The 21,224-nt window shown below is 46.8% G+C and overlaps 1 protein-coding gene and 1 long non-coding RNA gene across 2 annotated transcripts; both read right to left on the bottom strand.

The window, feature by feature from the left end:
- Positions 1-275: 275 nt before the first annotated feature.
- On the bottom strand, positions 276-1,276 carry LOC120846015. Its single transcript, XR_005716944.1, has 2 exons — positions 1,216-1,276; positions 276-1,043 (listed from the first exon to the last, which is right to left on the bottom strand). It is a non-coding gene; the product is annotated as an uncharacterized LOC120846015 (long non-coding RNA).
- Positions 1,277-3,284: 2,008 nt separating this feature from the next.
- LOC115314807 lies at positions 3,285-4,877 on the bottom strand. The gene is made up of 2 exons (XM_040217624.1): positions 3,432-4,877; positions 3,285-3,325 (listed from the first exon to the last, which is right to left on the bottom strand). Exons 1-2 carry the CDS (start codon positions 4,567-4,569, stop codon positions 3,285-3,287), a joined length of 1,179 nt encoding a protein of 392 aa, XP_040073558.1. The 5' UTR covers positions 4,570-4,877.
- Between the last annotated feature and the right edge of the window lie 16,347 nt (positions 4,878-21,224).

Below are 21,224 nucleotides of genomic sequence, written 5' to 3'. Positions count from 1 at the left end.
TAAACGTTCAACTTTGCCGGGCAGCGTCCGTCTGGACACACCAGGAAAGCTAAATGTGTTCACAATAATGATGAAAAAGCAATGAGCGATGTCGGTGTCTCTCCAGGCCGCTGGTCCCATGTCGTTTTGCTGCCCACATAGACGGCGACAAATTCCGTTGCATGCAGGTGTAAACGTTCAACTTTGCCGGGCAGCGTCCGTCTGGACACACCAGGAAAGCTAAATGTGTTCACAATTGTTCTATCGCAGCATCGCAGGCAGACAGGCTCTCCGGGTAGCTGGAACGTACTGAACTTTTATTACGGCCAGACAGTCTGTTTTATAGACGTAAGCAAGAGTGACGTAATAACGTTGGGCGAATCACATGCGACCTTTACAGATGTAACATTCCTTCCGCCTTTAAAACCGCCATACATGTCATTACGGTCGAGTCTACTTGGCTTGACGACGAAACTCGTACGATTGGTAGCGGTCCGGTGCTTTCCGGGTCCGGCTTCCTCTTCGAAGCGTTGTTGCTGTGGAAGACGCAGAGGCAGATCCGTCGCCTTGATCTTGCTGAGCAGCTGCAGGAGGCTCGGAGGCAGAAGCGTTGTGTTGAGTGTGCTGTCGATCATCGGGCTCAGGCACCTCGAGGAGCTGCTCTGGGTGTGGAACCGAGCCGGTGCCTTGACTCGGGAGCTCAGCGGCGTGGAACCTCGGAGCAGGAGATTCCGCCCTGGGTAGTTGACCAGCGCGGCTGCCCTCCGGGACTGCTTCCGTTGTGGCGCTCGGTGTTGGAGCTGGGATCTCAGGAAAAACAGACCCAGTCGAAGAAGCCCAACTTGCACGGAGATGGTCCATATGGATGAACCGTGTTCGATTATTCACATTCACCAAATATGTAGTGGGGCTCACAACTTGAGTTACCAGCCCTTCTTCCCAGGACACTTCCTCGCCTCTAGTCGTTTTTACAAGTACTTTGTCACCTGCTATAAACGACTCTCCCCGACCTCTCCGGCCGTTTCGTAGTGCAGTTTCGCGTTCTTGCTTAGTCCTCATGTCTCCTGCAAAGTTTGGTCGTATCAGTGAAAGCAGTGTTCGAGGTTGACGCTTCAAAAACAGTTCTGCTGGGGTCTTCCCAGTAACGGAGTTTGGTGTATTCCTGTACGCCAACAAAAAGTCGTTTACTCGTTCCAGAATAGTCCTTTTTCCCCCGGTGATTTGATCATGTCTTACTTGTTTCAACAGGGTAGTCTTCGTAGTTTGTACCAGGCGCTCAGCGGCTCCATTCGAGGCTGCTTGATATGGTGGTATCCGGGTATGTTTTATGCCATGCCGCTGCAGGTAGACCCCAAAGTCCTCTGCGGTGAATTGTGGGCCGTTGTCGCTCACCAACTCTTCTGGGTAACCGTAGGCTGCAAAAACAGAGCTGAGGCACCGCACAGTTTTTTCAGTGGTCGTGCTTGACACTACAAACACTTCAATCCACTTTGAAAAAGCATCCACCAACACAAGAAAGTTCAAGCCCTCCTTCGTTGCGTAGTCGACGTGTATCCGTTGCCATACGCGACTTGGATACGCCCAGGGCTGCAGGGGTCCTGGCGGTTTTGCTGGCAGAACACTTTGGCATACCTTACAGTGACGAACTCTCGTTTCAATGTCGCCGTCCAAAGTTGGCCACCAAACGAACGACCTAGCAAGCATCTTCATCCGCGTCATTCCGGGATGTTCTTCATGCAAGAGTGTCAATACTTGCTCTTGGAGGGTTAAAGGGACGATAACCCGCTGGCCCCACGACAGACAGCCCTGTTCCAGGGAAAGTTCGTTGCGGCGGACGTAGAAAGGCCTCAGTTCCTCGGAGACGGACGATGGCCAGCCGTTTAAAGTGAAGTCAGCAACCGCTGATAAAACGCGGTCGCGCTGTGTAGCAAGTGCCACCTCTTTCGCAGTTAACGGCGTAGCCGCAAATAAAGCAAAGCATTCTTCCTGTTCTTCCGCAGCTGGAACAGGGAGCGGGAGGCGCGATAAAGCGTCGGCCACTTCCATGTTTTTGCCTTTGCGATACTTTAAGCTATACTGATAAGCAGATAGCGTGACTGCCCAACGCTGCATCCTAGCAGCCGCTAGTGACGGGATAGGCTTGTCTGGAGCCAAGATTCCAAGAAGCGGTTGATGGTCCGTGAATAAGCAAAACTTCCTGCCATACAGGTATCTGTGAAACCGTCGCAATGCGAAAATTATGGCAAGGGTTTCTTTCTCTCCTTGCGCGTAGTTTCGTTCGGCAGTGCTCAACGTGCGCGAAGCAAAAGCTATGGGTTGCTCGCTTCCATCTGGCAAAATGTGAAAGATAACGGCCCCCAGGCCGTACGCTGACGCATCAGAACTCACTCCTATCGGTCTATTGACGTCGTAGTACGTCAATACCCGACTGTTCAAAAGAAGCTGCTTCGTTGTTTCAAAGGCTTTTGCACATGCCTTTGTCCATTTCCAATGACGGTCTTTTTTGAGGAGCTCGTACAAGGGTGCAGCTGCCGTTGCAAAGTTCTCAAGAAATTTCCCGTAAAAGGTCAACAACCCCAAGTAGGCTCTTAGCTCTGTAACATTTGTCGGCTCTGGGGCAGAAATGATAGCCTTTACCTTGGTGTCGGTTGGGTAGATCCCTTCTGCCGAAACCTTGTGTCCGAGGTAAACCACGGAGTCCTGGAAGAACCTGCATTTGTCTTCCTTCAGGGTAATGTTATACTTCTGTAAGCGTTGCAGCACTTTCTCCACGGTAGCTTGGCAAGTTTTCATGTCGGTTCCTGTAACGATAACATCGTCAATATAGCATCCGACTCCCGGAATGCCCTGGAAGACCTGGTCCATCAAAGACTGAAAAATCGCCGGTGCGCTGGCGATTCCGAAAGGCAAACGCTGATACTCAAAGAGCCCTAGGTGGGTGTTGACCGTCAGCAAGCGTTTGGATTCCTCGCTCAGGGGCACCTGCTGATACGCAGACGAAAGGTCCAGCACACAAAAGACTTTTCCCCCAGCCAGTGTCGCAAACAAGTCTTCGGGCCGCGGCAGGGGGTAAACATCCATCTTGAGCACGGGGTTAACTGTTACTTTATAGTCACCACAAAGTCTAATGCCCCCGCCTGCTTTCTTCGGCACAACCACCAAGGGTGTAGCCCAGTCGCTTTTAGTGACGTGCTTCAATATTCCACGCTCTTCGAGCCTGTTCAGCTCTTTTGCTACCTCGTCCTTAAGAGCAAAGGGAATAGGTCTCGCTTTGCAGAAAACCGGCTGACTGTTTTCCTTAACCGCTATGTGGGCTTCATAATTTTTGACAATGCCCGGCGAATCCCTGAAGGGCTCAGGGAACTTCTTCCGCAACGCAGCTACCTTGTCAGGCGCCGTGACAAGGCACACTGCATTCCAGTTAATTTTAAGGTGCTCGAGCCAACTCCTACCCATCAACACTTGCATTTTCTTATCATCGTTCTGCACAACAAAAAGCGGTAGAGTCAGGCTTTGTCCCTCGTAGTCAACTTTTACATTCGCCTTGCCAACTACTGGCACCTTCTCTCCAGTATAAGTTTTCAGCGACACATTAGTTTGGTCGCAATGGACGTGGGGAAACTTTTCTTTAAACAAACTCTGAGGCATCAGGGTTACTGCTGCCCCGGTATCCAAAATCATTTCCACCGGTGTTCCTTCAACAGAAACGCTGACGCTGTAACCGGGTATCTTTTCTTTCGCGAAGAACACCACGTGACTTTCTATGTCATCAGATTCGCTGTCAGTAGTTTCTACTGCTTTAACCCGGTGACTCCGATGTTTAGTTCGACACATTACTTGTAAGTGTCCAGTCTTAGAACAAGCCTTACATTTATACGTGCGGTACCAGCACTTATCAGGCTCATGACCCTTTCCGCAGCGATAGCATGTACTCGCTTTTCCCGAAGCGTTTTCTTGATTAACTTGGCGCTCCTTCGTTGGCTTGCCTGATTTTCTCTTGTTAACGGCATTTATGGTACCCGCGGGCCCGTCAGGCCCGTCAGGCGCGTGCATTTGCTTTGTCTGCTTTGCGGCTAGTTCTTTCTCTAGGGCGATTTTGCAAGCCTCTTCGAACGACAATGGCGCAGTTGCGAACAAAATCCTTTGGGTCTCTTCATCACGTAGTCCGGCCACCAGCCTATCGCGTAAAGCGTCGTTTAAGAAAGTTCCGAAAGAACAGTTCCTCGACAAGTGCTTGAGTTCTGTAATGAATTCTAGCAAGCTTTCTCCGTCACGTTGATGTCGGCGATTAAACTGACACCTCTCGGCAATTACGGAGTATCGCGGGCTGTAGTGGTCCTCTAAGAGTCTTTTTACTTCAGCATACGATTTCGCGGTAGGGATGTCTGGTACGACAATCTTTCTTAGCTCTTCATACGCCTGTGGGCCAAGCACGTTCAGAAACAGTTTCAGTTTTTTTTCTTCGGGTACGTCGTTAATGTCGACGTAATTGTCGAACCGCTCGAAGTAAGACTTAATGTTGTCAGTCTTCGGATCAAATTCCCGCATGCTACCGAGCCTTTGAAAATGCCCTGCCGGTGGCTGCGTCATGTTCCGGCGGATTGTTTCCACTTATCTTTTTTCACGGTGTTTCGTCTGGTCCTTTCCGCTGGCCGTGCTGGAGCCAGCTGCCGACGAACGATGACTGGCGGTTCTGGCCCTGTTGCGTTGCCGGCGCGTCGGGGAATGTGCTGATCCTTTATCCCATCCTCGTCGCCAACTTGTTCTATCGCAGCATCGCAGGCAGACAGGCTCTCCGGGTAGCTGGAACGTACTGAACTTTTATTACGGCCAGACAGTCTGTTTTATAGACGTAAGCAAGAGTGACGTAATAACGTTGGGCGAATCACATGCGACCTTTACAGATGTAACAACAATAATGATGAAAGAGCAATGAGCGATGTCGGTGTCTCTCCAGGCCACTGGTCCCATGTCGTTTTGCTGCCCACATAGACGGCGACAAAATCCGTTGCATGCAGGTGTAAACGTTCAACTTTGCCGGGCAGCGTCCGTCTGGACACACCAGGAAAGCTAAATGTGTTCACAATAATGATGAAAGATCAATGAGCGATGTCGGTGTCTCTCGAGGCCGCTGGTCCCATGTCGTTTTGCTGCCCACATAGACGGCGACAAAGTCCATTGCATGCAGGTGTAAACGTTCAACTTTTCCGGGCAGCGTCCGTCTGGACACACCAGGAAAGCTAAATGTGTTCACAATAATGATGAAAGAGCAATGAGCGATGTCGGTGTTTCTTCAGGCCGCTGGTCCCATGTCGTTTTGCTGCCCACATAGACGGCGACAAAGTCCGTTGCATGCAGGTGTAAACGTTCAACTTTGCCGGGCAGCGTCCGTCTGGACACACCAGGAAAGCTAAATGTGTTCACAATAATGATGAAAGAGCAATGAGCGATGTCGGTGTTTCTTCAGGCCGCTGGTCCCATGTCGTTTTGCTGCCCACATAGACGGCGACAAAGTCCGTTGCATGCAGGTGTAAACGTTCAACTTTGCCGGGCAGCGTCCATCTGGACACACCAGGAAAGCTAAATGTGTTCACAATAACGATGAAAGAGCAATGAGCGATGGCGGTGTCTCTTCAGGCCGCTGGTCCCATGTCGTTTTGCTGCCCACATAGACGGCGACAAAGTCCGTTGCATGCAGGTGTAAACGTTCAACTTTGCCGGGCAGCGTCCGTCTGGACACACCAGGAAAGCTAAATGTGTTCACAATAATGATGAAAGAGCAATGAGCGATGTCGGTGTTTCTTCAGGCCGCTGGTCCCATGTCGTTTTGCTGCCCACATAGACGGCGACAAAGTCTGTTGCATGCAGGTGTAAACGTTCAACTTTGCCGGGCAGCGTCCGTCTGGACACACCAGGAAAGCTAAATGTGTTCACAATAATGATGAAAGAGCAATGAGCGATGTCGGTGTTTCTTCAGGCCGCTGGTCCCATGTCGTTTTGCTGCCCACATAGACGGCGACAAAGTCCGTTGCATGCAGGTGTAAACGTTCAACTTTGCCAGGCAGCGTCCGTCTGGACACACCAGGAAAGCTAAATGTGTTCACAATAATGATGAAAGAGCAATGAGCGATGTCAGTGTTTCTTCAGGCCGCTGGGCCCATGTCGTTTTGCTGCCTACATAGACGGCGACAAAGTCCGTTGCATGCAGGTGTAAACGTTCAACTTTGCCGGGCAGCGTCCGTCTGGACACACCAGGAAAGCTAAATGTGTTCACAATAATGATGAAAGAGCAATGAGCGATGTCGGTGTTTCTTCAGGCCACTGTTCCCATGTCGTTTTGCTGCCCACATAGACGGCGACAAAGTCCGTTGCATGCAGGTGTAAACGTTCAACTTTGCCGGGCAGCGTCCGTCTGGACACACCAGGAAAGCTAAATGTGTTCACAATAATGATGAAAGAGCAATGAGCGCTGTCGGTGTTTCTTCAGGCCGCTGGTCCCATGTCGTTTTGCTGCCCACATAGACGGCGACAAAGTCCGTTGCATGCAGGTGTAAACGTTCAACTTTGCCGGGCAGCGTCCGTCTGGACACACCAGGAAAGCTAAATGTGTTCACCTGAACCCTCGGGACGAGGGGAAGCCTGTCACGCTCCAAGAATTTCACCTGACTGTCGCCAATTATAACACCTTGGATAGCAGCCATGATTCTTGTTCAAACAGCTCAAACCTGTGGTTAAAACATGCGCCCCCGGCACATTGGACACGGCTGTGATGTTGGTGATCGGCGGATTCCCTACGAGGTGTCTTCCGTACTCGAACGTTGTCCCCAGATCTGGGTACGGGCTGGTCTTCTGTTAGGCGCTCGCCGGTCGCAGGAAGAAAAGTTCTGTCGGGGGCCGCTGTGTCGGTGCCTGCGTATGTCACTACAACTTCTTATAAAACTGGATAGCTTATTCGAAAAATAAGTCTCTCGCTTTGCACACGTCGGTTGCAAGCCTTTCCCGTGCTTCTTCAATGCGGACAACACTGCGAGGTTTCCCTCCCTTTTTAATCTTTTAAGTTGACGCCTCAATTGTATTATATATGTGTTAACCCAAGGATTTGGCCTTTCTGGTCGTATGATTTTATCTGGAATAAATTCAGTTATGCAGGAATTAATGATCGATTTAAATCTGTTCCGAAGATCATTAACCTCGGACCCCACGAAATAGTCGAGCTGAAATTCGAAGTAATCATTTGCTTTTGAATAATCTTTCACAATTTTGACCTGGCGAGGTCGTGCTACGGATCGCTCCACTGCACAAGAAAAGGGAACCGAATTATGATCTGAAATACCTTCCTCCATAGCAACATGAAAGTCTGGCAAATTGTTGCCGATGAACGCAAGATTTAAGATTGAACGTGAAAAACCCTCTTCACGGGTAAACAACTTTTAGTTATTGGTGAAAGGTCGAAGGAAAGCATCATATCAAGAATAATATCGAATGACTGAATGGCCATTTGGGGCGTTAACCCAATCTATATCGGGACGATTGAAGTCCCCAGCTATGATTAGTTCGTTATTTTAAAACAGTGAAACATGATCATACAGTTTTTTTTTAAAAATCAATACTTGCTGACGGAGGTCTGTAAACAGCCAAGAAAACAATCGGATGACCCCTACAGTTTAATTTCAAACAAAGGTTTTGTGATCACTGAATTGGTCCAAAACAACAACTTCAACGTTGGACTTTGTAATAATGGTGACGCCACCCCCACGGGTGGGACGGTCGTGCCGATACTTTTTGTATGATTGTGGAATTATTTCAGCATCAGTTACGCTGTCATTCAGCCAAGTTTCAGTGATCACGGCTACGTGCGGATCGAGCTTCAACAGCGTCGACTGTTGAGCAAGCCTGACACGTGAATTGACTGAGTTATCCCATACATATAGCTCGTCATCAATGCGTAATTTGTCGCCCGTTAAGCGCACCTTTTCCCCCCTTTGTTTTCGGCCCTTGCACTTTCCCACAAACACTTCCGCGTTTGAAGGGTACTTTGGGAGTAGTCTTCTAAAGAAAAATTTTGGATCCCCTCAATTTGTATGCATTTCGTAGAGCCAGCTCCTTTCCATTGAAATCTTGGAAATACAGGATAATGTGTCTTTTTTGTTGTCATTTAATTTCTTTCCAAGGCGATGAGTACGAGCCGCCGAAACGAAAGGTGGTGTACTTAGTCATTAAAAATGTCGTTGATGACTTTGGCTCGTAATTGCGCTTCGTCCTCATTACGTCTTTCATCTACCCCAAAAACAATAAGGTTCGTGCGCCGACTGTGGTCTTCTAAATCAGCAATTTTTCTGTTCTGTTGATTTGTAGTCAGAATCGTCTCCAGAGATTTAATTTTCTTTGTCTCAATAACAATACCGTGCAAAGATCGATCGATTTCCTTTACTTAGCCACCGATTTTGGGCGACTACTAAGATTTGGGCGAATACTAAGTTCTAAGATCTGCCATTTCTTGATGAATGGCAGTTAGTCCTTCTGTTGTACTTTGAAACATTTCCTCCGTGGTAGGACCTTGGGTTAACTTCCACATCGCCACAATCAGGCAACAAAAATCGTTTCAAATGAGCAACAGCTGCACACACAATGCTTGGGCACAGGAGCAACACCGAAAAAGGGTTATTACCATGGAACGTATAAGCATATTTTTTACGAACCTGGATCAAACAAAAGACAGGTTTTAGCATCCTGTTGGTGATGTAGCCGCTGCGCCCACTGAGGCAAACTGGCCGCTCGCGTCTTCTCATAGCCTCGATGATTGATGTTGATGACGACCGCGCTTCAAGAAATCCGACAGCGGGGCAGGGATTGCTGCATATTGTGACGGTCGTGTTTCCCCTTGACTCATTGATTGCAACGTCGGTGTTGCTGATAAAGCATGGCTCGTGGCAGCTGGCATTGTCATAGATCATGTTGAAAAACACCGCGACTGAGACGAGGACACAAAGAGACAAAGAGAACACAAGACAAGGCGCTGACTGTCAACGGGTTTGTTATTACAACATAAGGAAGAATGACAATGAAATGAAAAACATGGAGTCAAATGTTCGCGCGCTTGCATGGCGCCTCGTGGAATACGTCCCTTTCTTCTTTTTTCTTCCGATTGTAGCTGGTTTTCTTGTTTCTTTCCTCAGGAGCTTTTGCTACCCTGAATCTGCTGTTTTTCAACATGCGCTGTCTTTCAACATGCGCTGTCTTTCAACTTTCAACAGTCGCGCTATTTTTCAACATGAGCTCTCACCAACTCGCCCAGTTATCTATCCTTATCAATAGTCATAGAGCTGTTCGCACGCCACTAGCGGTACAAGAAGCAGCAACTGGATTGAACTAATGCATGCAAACAGCGAGTACAGTTTTTCATCTACCCACGAATCGTTCCAACCGGTGCTCAGGGTTCTGATGCACCCGCATGCTCTTGTCTCCTTCCCTTCCTGAGCTTTTACCTGCACAGAACAAACTTTAAGGAGCAGTGTCAATTACCGACTGAATTTTTCCCATTCTTTTTGTAGTGGTTTTAGTTCGAGGATTTCCTGATCTTGCTGGAGGGTAAGGACACTAATTTCTAATTTGTGTCTTTCCATGTCTGGCTTGCGTCTCTCTTCAACTGCTTTTGTCTGAGCCTGTAGCCAGCATATTTTTTGCCTCAGCTATGCGGTTGTAGATGGCTGTGGCGTCTGCGGCAGCAGAGCTCCTTTGTATGGGCCTGTTGGGTCCCTGTCGAGGCTGTCTCTGCCTGCAGGGCGTCGCTCTAGAGGGCACGGAACTGCTTCCAGAAGGAACTGGAGGATTGGCGTCTGATCCTGCCGGTCACTGTCCTGAAATCATAGATGCTTTTGCCCAATGGTATTGCAACAAAATATTCTTTCTAACGACCCAGGTTAAGGGATGGTGGCAACTGAGGGATCATAGTATAGCAGAAATATTATTGCTGGGGCAAAGCGAGCAAAATAAATATTTTTATATGCAATAGCAAGCGTGCCATCACGCTGCCATTGTGTTTTTCATGTGAACAGGTGAACAGGTACGCTCAATTGCAAGCCTGTCAAATTTATCTTCACTTGCATATATGCTCAGAATAGAAGCTTGAGCGTCTTAATAAAGCATGGTTATTTAAAACGTGCAGCGAAACGGACGGGATGGGAGAAAGGAGTCAACAGTCGCTGAACTTACAACTGAAGTTTTAATTGTCGAGGTGCAGCCTATATACATAACCAAACGAAGGGAAGGACACATAGCCAATGACCCCCCATTGAAAACCCGCACTACCATCTCGCATGCTGCCGTCATGAAAAGGAATCTAATTCTTAAGGCGACAAAAGAATCGACAGAGTGTTAACACACCCTTCCCCCAAGCGCACTATTGTCTCTGCATCCTTGATCTCTCTGGTCAGGGCATTGCCACTTCTTCCAATGGCGATGCATTTTTTAAAATTCCGCATCACACCCACAGTAATGACAGTGAATGCCCAAGTGTCCTGATACCCCGTTTACATAATATCATTCAGGCATCTGCCCTTTTCGCCTACGTATTGTTTACCACAGGATAGCAGAATGGCATAAACAAGTTTTTCTGTACAATCAACAAAATGATTTTGATGTTCCTTTGTACACTCTGGAGGCCTCCTGGCAGTCTGATTCACAGTTCTGCAAAGCTTAGACAAGTTATTCGAAGCAGAGAAGACCAGTGACATCTACCCACTTTCCTATTTTCTTAAAGCCATGGGAAACTCTTATGTAAATACGGGACCACAGCAACTTTATTTCTTTGTTCTTCAGGATTGCTTTCCACATTTGCATTCAATTTTAATGTCCTTCAGCAAAGCTACTGCAAGCGACACCAATAAGTGTTCCGGATAATCTGCTAACCGAAGGCGGGAAACCTGAATGTCGAAGCTCACTCGTGCTTGATGGAAGCAGGATTTCTTAAGAGCATTCAAAAAGCACAAACTCACGATGCCCCTTTTTACCAATTTGGAATGGGCGGGGCGGATCAGTGGAATAAAAGTGGCTTTAGCCTACAAGGTTCGAACGACCAACAAACATGCTTTTTTATACAAACGAAGACGGAGGTCGAGGAAACGTACAGACCCATTGGCAGCCAACTTGTGAGTCAAAACCAATGGGGCCAAGCAGTCACCAAACTTCTCACGCGATGCTCGAGGTCCGCCTCAAGTGACGGCCACCACACGTAGCTGCGCACAAGCGCCTTGCTGCGCACGTTGCCCAGGTGCTCCTCATGGAGTTCATCCAGCAGCAGGTTCCATAGCTTTCTGGGAACAACTCGAAAGCCATACATGATTCAGTCCAGATAAACCGTGAGCTCGTTGCGCCTGTCGACAAAAGGCTTGAGCTTTTCGTCCTTGACAAAGGGGGGCAAACCAACGCTTATAAATTCCTTCACTTGGCAAAAGATTGGATCTCAAAACGTCACGCAAGTGATGTCATGACCGGAGACTGGCAGACACTGTAATCTTAAAGAGTAAAAAGATTCTTTACTTTCTTCCGTCTCATCATTGACACTTGATAACGGGAGGCACGAGCAGAAATCGGCTTAGGCGTTTTTTGCTTAATTTTTTGAAGATAAGATTGTATGTGGAGGTTTAAAGAGTGACTGCCCAACGCTGCAATCGCGCGGCGGCTATCATCAGAATTTTGGTTTTTGGCCTTAAGATTGTCTGCAGAGGTTTATTGTCAGTGACCAAAGTGAATGATCGGCCAATAATATAGCAATAAAATTTGTTTACTCTGAACACGATGGCTAACTCCTGTTTTTCGAGTAGGCTGTACCCTTTTTCAACATCTGATAACATGCGCAAAGCCTAGGCAATCGGAATTGCGCTTCCATCGTCGAAAACATGAGAGTACAGAACCTGCCCCATACTGAGAGGCGTCGCAGGAGAGCTTCAGTGGCCTCTCGGGGTCGTAGTGCACCAAAGTTGGGGGCGACGCCAGCTGACTCTTGACTCTGTCGAACGCTTCTTGGCAACGCTCGTCCTGGCACCATACAACGTCCTTCTGCAAAAGCCTGTAGAAGGGTTCTACAACAGTTGGAAGATGGGGGACAAACTGTATGTAGTAGTTGATGACGCCCAAGAAGGACTGTAGCTGCTGCTTGGTTTTCGGCGCTGGTGGCTTGAGTAGCGCTTTGACTTTGTCCACCGATGCTGAAATGCAGTTGGCGCTAATTGTGTGCCCGATGTAGCAAATATTCTGCTAAAAAAAAGGAACATTTTTCTTTTTTCACTTTGATCTCGCGCTTAAGAATCTTCATGACGGCTTTGAGGTTGGCCCAATGGTCTTCAGTGGTTTTCCGGTCACTATAATATCATCCACGTAGCTACAAATGCCGGTTAAGACCTTCAGCATGCTATCCATTATTCTTTTGAAGATACTCTGTGCGGATTAAATTCCAAAGGGGAGTCTGTTGACCACAAACAATCCCTTGTGCGTGTTCAACGTCAAGTATTGTTTTGTTCACTCTGACATGACCACTTGCTGATTTTCCCAATTAATGTTAATCTTTGAAAAGTTTATGCCCCTTCCACAGCGCTGCAAACAAGTCATCAACCTTCAGCAGGGGATACCGGTCGACATCAGGACAAGGATCTTGTAACCACCGCAAAGGCATATGCCCCATCCTTCTTGATAACTGGTACAACAGGCGAAACATACTTGGATGAGGTCACAGCTGTGATGATGCCCATCTTTTGCAATTTTAAGCTCTGCTTCCACTGCCGTTTGCAAAGCGAATGGAACTTCTTGGCTTTAAGGAACTTTGGCCGATTTCTTGTTTGAAAACGAGTTCTGCTCGTTCTTCCGCAATAGTGCCAAGCTCGTCGTTAAAAAGTGGGTGGTACCTCGAGAGTGAAGCTTCGAGCCTCCTTCACGCAGCTAGGAACAAAAGAGTCTGACCTTGAGAGATGTCTCAGGTCCCAGATCTTGTTCCACTCCAGTCGAATGACCCGAAGCCACTCCCGGCCCACCAGCGGTGGACCAAACTTTCCTCAGCATTCCACTCACTTGCTGAGAGACTGCCCTACTGAAAAAAACGGCATGATAACAGTTTGTTTTCTATCTTCAGTAGCGGGCGCGTAAAAGTAAGAATGTTTGCCGATGATTGTAATATATATGCTCCCATTTCGTCAGTTAACAATCAGATGGAAGTAAATGATATATTATATCACATCTTGTCATGGTTTAGTGAAAAGATTAGGATAGCAAACACTTAGAGAACGCAATACATGCACTTGACGAATAAGAAAAATATATTTTATTTTGACTACGAGCTTGACTGTGTCAGGCTTACTAAAGTTGACACCTATAAATACTTGAGTGTGGTTATCACTAGCGATTTGAAATGGATCAAACATGTGGATTATATAACAAAAAAGGCAACGAAAAAACTGTGGTATTTACGGAGGAAGTTGTATAGGACACTTCCCTCGGTTAAGATTGTTGCCTACAAAACTCTTGTAAGATCAACACTGGAGTATGCTTCCGAGGTGTGGGATCCCTAGCTAGCCACGCTTTCTCATGAGCTTGAAAAGGTTCAGTCACTTGCGCTGCGTACAATATTCTCTGATTGAAGGACTACGACGTCTGTGACGGTGTTAAGAAAGCGGGCAGACATGCAGCCCTTGAAAAAAAGGGGAATATGCCAACGCCTGAAATCATTTTCTTTTTTAGATTTATAATCATCTTTTTAAAAATCGACAGCTCTAAATTTAACACCCAGAAGCCACCGTTCAGAGCACTTACATCATATCGGTGAGTCTTACCGGGATGGAATCTGGGAATCGAACCGTGCCTGAACCAGTATATTGCTACCCGTAAATGAACTGATACATTCCAAATTGGGATTGAACCTAAAAATTACACCGGTTCATTTCAAATCGGCAATGAAACTAACTAGAAATGAATTTTGAATTGAACAGTTTGTTTTACATCTGATAATCATGTTGGTGTAAAAGTCTCGGGTGTAACAACACATTCCGTGGGTCTGAGATGTCAAACACACTGAGCTTAAATAAACCTGGATGTTTATTTAGGCTGTTGGGTCCTCCACCGGCAGAGTTTCTGCCTCTGCCTTCGGCTTACGAGGTTCCCTTTCTGACCTGTTCTTTTCGCTGAAGAAATTAGACAGGATGGTCTTCAATTTGTCGAGGCGCTCCCTATCGGCCACGGCTGTTCCTCTCCGCTTGATGTAGTCGGTCGAGCCAACTGCAAAAGCAAAAGAAATGTATAGCTGGAGACAATTAGAAGTCGGAATTTTCCAAATTCTGCTTTCAGATACAGTAAAGCCTCGTTAATTTGGATCTCATGGGACCGGCAAAAATGTCCGAATTATCCGTAAGTCGAAATATCAAAAGGGCAAAGGAAACTGCATGAAAACGTTTCCCTGTGACATACCTTTATTTCGAGAAGAAATCTGTTATTACCGCCTGCTTTCTGGACGACACTTGGGCGGAGGCGGCAACTTTCCTTAGCGTGGTCGAGTGCTCCACCGCACTCCCACTGCCGGAGCTACGCATCCCATGCACAGACAATATAGCACAGCAAAGCGTCTTCTAGTTTCAGGTGCACCACCTTCCAAGGCCGCTTTCTTTTCGCGTTGAACTTCTCGCTCTCGAAAGCCCGTAGGATATCGGCCTCAATTTTCACGTATGTGGCCAAACTGCTTCTCCTGACGTCGTGACTTTCCGTCACTTGTCGAGAGACGCCGTCCTTCAAGGCCCTCGGTATTTCCACTTTCGTCGCTAAATTCTTAGCCTAGTAGAGCTGCAACAGAAAACGAGTAGCACTACTGACCAATAATCGGAGCGGCGAAATCGCAACACCCGGCGCTACTTTTCCCGAGTGCGCCGATAGGGAGAGTGCCAGTCACATTGCATTTTTCAATGCGGGGGTGGCCGGCGAAAAATTGAGGGATAAGATAGCTGTTAAAATGGTGGGCTTTACGATCCCCGCGTTGAGGCATAAAACGTGACTGTCACTCTCACTATCGGCACGCTCGGGAACAATATCCCTGCTTGTCGCGATTTTGCCATTCCGGTCGTCGGTCACTTGTGCTACTCTTTTTCCGTTGCAGCTATGCTTCTTCCGCTTCCATGCCAAGAGAGTAACGCGCTGAAGCACGACGATCCAGAGCAAAACTGGTGCGAAACACGGAGAACCGGAAGAGCGAAGAGCCATGGGGAAACCGGAAAAACCACGTGTGCACCTCGAATGGATAGCAGTCATACCCTTTGGAACGGACGGTAGCTAGCGCCACCTGCCGAATTTGTCCGAATTAACCATACTGTGCCGCGTTCCCTCCGAATTAATGAGCGTTTGCTGTCATTGACTAATACATACGTTTGACAAGACCGGATCGGCAGTTCAAATTATCCGAATTCTCGAATCAGCGGGGGTTGAATTAACGAGGTTTTACTGTATAGATAGATAGATAAATCAATATTTATTTGTACATTTAACTACAGGCCGCATAGAAGGCGATTCCGCCCTGACACATGTGCCTATGTGGCCAGCTAGACGACGATGGCAATATGAAGGTTGTTGGCTTGAGGTGTGTGGGATGATGATGATGGGATGGTGTAGAGGGTGAAAAGTGAGGTGGGTGACGTTTGATGAGGTACGCAAGACATTCATAAGTGTTTAGAGGTGTTTGGCTGCTGCCTTGCAGAACTGTGTCACCTCGTCTCTGTCTGTGATGGGCAAGCTGGTGATAGCATCAGGCAGGGACCTCCAAAGTCTCGCACCCCGAAAGAGACATGAGTTGTCGTGTCGTTGGGTCTGCGTGAAGAGAGGGTCTATGCGCCCAGTTCGTTTGTTGTGCCGGGGCACAGAGCGAAGGTAGTCGTCTTGTGGGATCCCAGGACCAGTCACCTGAGCCAGCAACTGTAGGGTAGCTACATCTCACCGGTGGGACAGTGTACTCCACTAGGCTGTTCTCAAGAGCTGGGTTGTCGGGACGTCACGTGGCAAAAGGCGTGGACTTGGAGAGGTGTGGCAGTAGACGCTGTAAGCTGCTCACCGCTGCAAGGTCTCTAGTGTCGCCTGAGCAGAGGCTCCCTGTGGCGACCAGACAGGCGAGCAATACTCTAATGGTGCATGACCAGTGCAATGTACAGCTGTGCCAGCACACCAGGCCCCAGACCCTTGCTGATAACCATGTTTAAATTAACCTGAGACTGGGGTAGAGAGGAAACATCAAAACGTAGAAGGGACAGAAAATAAGACAGGACGACGTTTCAAACTCGGCTAACTCGTTTATTTAGTCCACCTCCTTATATAGTTTCAATCTCAAGGTCAACTTTTTGTGTTGGTGGAGTTGACCTTGAGATAGACTCTATAAGGAGGTGGACAAAATAAACGAGTTAGCTGAGTTTGAGACGTCGTCCTGTCTTATTTTCTGTCCCTTCTACGTTTTAATGGTTCTTCTCTACCCCAGTTTCAGGTTAATTTAAACATGGTTAATATTCACCAGCTCACCTGCACCTTTACGATTTTTTCCTTGCTGATAGTTTGCACAAATCCCAGCATCCGCGGTGCACGTGAGGCGATGGAGTGTACGTGTGCAGTGAAGCTGAGTTTACTGTCAAGGGTGACACCCAGCGTGGTTATTTTCTCCTTTCGTCCCAAGGGAGTTCCAGTAATAGTTAAAATTACTGGTAGATTCTATGCTTTCCTTTTTGTGGTGAAGTGAATTGTAGCCAATTTTGACGCAATCAGGGGTAATTTGTTTCTGGTGGCCCAGGCTTGGATGTGACCAAGGTCTTGTTGCAGTTGATTATAGTCTTCCTAAGATTGAATCGGATGAAAAAGGGTGAGATCATCAGTACATGATGGTGGCGGGGTCTATAACCTCGACAATATCGTTGATAAAACTTGAAAAGAGGGTCGGACCAAGTACTGTGCCTTGGGGGATTCCAGATTGAACGGTTCGAGATCGGGACCTTGACCTGTTGAACATCACATTTTGTAGTCTTTGCAGGATGAAGTTAGATATCCAGCAAAGGAGGGGGCCCTTTATACTGGTGCTCTCCAGTTTGGTTATCAGGAGCTTGGGTCTACTTTATCGAAGGCTTTGGTAGTCGAGCTGTATCAGTTCGCATGGTGTGGAGTTGTCCAGGCTGTCACTGATCTGCTGAATAGCAGTGTGCAGGGCAGTCTCACAGCTTCGACTGGGGCAAAAGCCATGTTGTGCTGGAAGCAGAAGATCGTGGGCGTTTAAGTATCTGTGTAAGGCCGAGTTTAACACCCACTTCATGGTACAACAGATGACTCATGTCGTCTGCCCACGTACACACCACGCGTTTGTTGGGCCCACGTGGGCAGCGCAGTTGACACCGTTGCACCTCGTTTGCCACTATGTGGAATAGTGCGCTGTACCAACACCTACTAAAAAGAATACCTTAGTGGGGAACACTTTTTGCCACCGAATATCATCCACCATAGGGCAAATTGCATACGAGGGCTCTGCTCTCGCTGATTAGACAGGAGTCCATCCGAACGCCGACGCGGCACTTGTATGGATCCAATCTGTTACCCCCGCTGGCAATATTCACTGACGAAATGTTATCAGCACTAAGACATTTACATTTAGTAAGGGGTGGCAATATATGCTTAATTCACGGGGCATGTCAGACTTTTCTTAAAGACAACATACCAACCCTTTAGAAATTAAAGTCGGCAGGCATTAATCAGCAAATATTGAAGATTTCAAACCCAAAATATATGCTCACTCTTGGACAACTAATAATTAAGACAAAGAAGATAACTTTCTAGCTGGCGTACATGTGTGCGCTCGCATACTTGCCCGCTCACGGTTGTACACGGATGTGCCCTCTCATATATGCATGCACGCACGCTTTTGCACGAACGCATGCATAAGCACCGTCACGTCCTACGCACACACTTATCTAAACACTAGCACGCACCCGCAACTCGCACTGCACGCATGAACGCCGCACGTGTACGAGAAAACATATTTTTCAACGAAACATTCAAAGTGTGTCAATGAAAACAAAAGCGGTTTTGTAACGAAAGTGGTTTCGTTTCGACGAAATGATTTGGTCGATGGAGCATTGCAGCGTTGACATACCGATCAGTTGATGAAACATTGTTTGATGAACATCATGATTGCCGCTAAATGTTTAATTGCATTTAGTATCTATGGTTCTGTACAAAAGGTTTGTACTACAGTTGGTTGGGCAACATTTCCGCGCAATCTTATACATTGAATTTATATTAAAAAAAATACTTGTGTCCCCCATAAATTGCTCAGTTCCTCATGCTGCTTCTCAACCCCCTGATCACAAGCCATACATTTCTCCATGCCGCAACTGATGCACAAAATTATCGACCTGCACTTAGCAACAAGCAATACGCGCGTCCATTGTTTGGTCAAGCTGACAAGGGCACGAGGCCTTTCATTTTGTCGGCTTCCATACCAGCGCAGTACCAGTCCATTGCTCCTAGGTGCACGGGACAGGACTGATAAAGCTACAGGCCCTCACCCCTTCCTTCAAAAAATAAAAGTACATTGTTAAGAGATGGGAACAACGAAGCGCGCGACACATTCAGCTCGACGGTCTACGCAAGTCGTAAAACAGGTGGAGCATGGGGGAAGACTCATGTCGAGATTACAAGAATATACTACAATGAGGAACAAATTTCGAAAAGTCTCTCTTTCTAGACAGCGAGCGCCATCCAAGGGAAACTAGCTGAATACTCTCGTGTGAGTTTCATGAATAGCGCTCTGAAAGTTATTTTTTGGATAGTATGATTTCACATCTGTGATCTAGAATACAATCGCCATAATGTGGATTTGTCTAATATTGATTATAGCGCCGTATTTAAAAAAAAAGTGTATATATTTTTAGATTTTCCGATGCATTTTTATAGCGAAATGGGTTTCACAGTTTATTTTTTATTTCAGTACATAATTGATATATTTAAAAACTAAGTAATCCATGCCATTAGGAACACTTACATGAGTCTGTAAAATGCTTGTTGCTTCTCTGTAATGATTTTTAAGACCGCTAGTCGTGAAATAGTGAGTCCCATAGGAATCTGATGATGTGAGTCCCCCTTAACACTGGGAACCTGATGGGGGCCAATGACTTCTAAAGCCAGTGATGTGATTGCTGCGCCAATTGCTCCAAACTGCGCCAAGGGGCTAACCCTGCTACATCCTGCTTTTTTTTTCGCTACTAAAGGCTAGGCGTAAAGAGAAAAGGTTACATGATTCTTAATGATTATCTAGAGATAGACAAGACAGCTTACTTAATTCCCGATGCATCTAGAATTACACGGAACAAACATAGTCATGCCCTTCACCAGCCCTACTGCTTTCTCCTAACGATAAGCGAGTGGAATTCTCTCCCGGAACAAGCAGTATCATCTCAATCGTCTCAATCGCTGGAATCTTTTTGTTCTTATCTTGCATTTGATGACGTGGGCAGCAATCGTTTGAAATTGCATGTTTATTTAGTTACTATTCTCTCTTTTTGTCGCGTCATGACTTCCAGTCAGCGTCATTCTTCCATTGTTGTATTGATTTTACATTTTTCCCCAGTGCCGAATGATTGTTTGTAATATATTTTTAGGACGGGCTTGCAACGAATAGAGTTGTCAAGTTTTTGTTGTGTTCTTTTTATTTTTTCCTTCAGTGTTTATCAAGTTTTTTGTTCTTGCCCTCCCTATCATAGTCCCATTAGGGACTGATAGTATTTTGAAATAAATAAAAAAATAAATAAATAATGCTACATTTTGCCAAAATATGGGTAATCTTGGCCAAGCCTGCACCAAAAAAAAAAAAAAAATCCTTTGTTTTTCAATACCGAAATTAAACTGAGCACCGTATTGAGCTTGCGTGTGTTATGTGGCGCAAGTGGCCGACCGACTCAAGTACCCTGCATGAATTTTCCATCCGGTCCTGCATGGTTTTCCCGCCATCTGGCGTTTCGCACTCTCGTCGTCCCGTAGATCTTGTCTCGCATCTTTTTTTTTATTATTTTCAACGATAGACGCGGGTGTGTCCGGAGGCTCCGACACTAAAGCGTACCTGGTACCAGCCATGCCGTCATGCTGTGAGACGAAACCACGTTTTTGGGCGGCGGGAGTTACTTTGTGAACTGAAGCACTTGCTCCTGAAAGCAACAGTCGGGAGAAAACTATATTTGGTCCCTGCCTTCTAGTCACCGTGGTCGCGCGACGTTGGGTGTTGCCATCCCCACGTCGCTGCAAATATGACGACGCTTTCTAAAACGAAACTAAGTATCGCCGCTAGTTCATTAACATTCCTCTTCTTGTTTAAATCCCACATTATTGCAGAAATCCCTCTTTAACTCAAAGACAGCTGTGTCAAAGTATTGATTATCTAGGTTTCTCTCGGTGGGCTTTCTTTCGAGAGGGATTCTGGTACGTGAAAAATCTGCTGCGAAAGAAAGTTGGTGAAGAGAAGTGAGCTAAAACAAAGAAGGCAATCTATGCACGCTGAACCCTCACAGCGCGCTTGTTTGTCTCGAGCTCAATCGTTGCAAAAAGCGCTCCAAGAACGTTTTGACCCTGGCTTGCGATGTGTTGCATCGATGAGTTCTGGTTCTTTTTTGCTTTTTTTTATGTGTTTAGCTTGTACCTTGTTTGCCTGCCTGGCAAGAACGCGCGGCTGGCATGTTTTTCGTCATATGCTCGACAGTTTCATTTTGCATACAATTTCGGGAATCAGTTGGCGACGGAGCGGAGTGACATGGCTTCGGTTTCGATTGAACAGCCGTTGTCTCCGCTTGCGCGACGATGCACGTGCAACTGCAAGCCTGCTGAAGTTGCCCTCATGTGTTTGTGAACTTGATTGCACGTGATAACACACACCACAGCGCACTATAGCAAATAACACTCACACCTTACACACGAAAAATAAAGCAAAATTCAAACAAACCGCGCTGACTGACAACTCTTTTTATATAACTTTGTCTTCTTCAACCTCTAGCACCACCGAATTTCCCAATTCACGCGCACCGATCTCCTAGATGCCTAAAAATGTTTTCTCTTTTTCTGTCAGGAGTAAAGATGGTGTACTTATACAGTTGTTATAGTTCCTGGCGATATGTTCTGCTTCGATAATTTCTCGAGTTAATTGGTTTCTGTTCCTGCCTAAAATTGTACAGGATGGCAAGTGAACGTCGCACCCACAATCCCGG

Source organism: Ixodes scapularis, unplaced genomic scaffold (genome assembly GCF_016920785.2).
Source record: "Ixodes scapularis isolate PalLabHiFi unplaced genomic scaffold, ASM1692078v2 PGA_scaffold4__175_contigs__length_147842914, whole genome shotgun sequence".
Taxonomy (NCBI): domain Eukaryota; kingdom Metazoa; phylum Arthropoda; class Arachnida; order Ixodida; family Ixodidae; genus Ixodes; species Ixodes scapularis.
The sequence above is the reverse complement of the archived record's forward strand: the minus strand, read 5'-3'. Positions and strand labels throughout refer to the sequence as shown.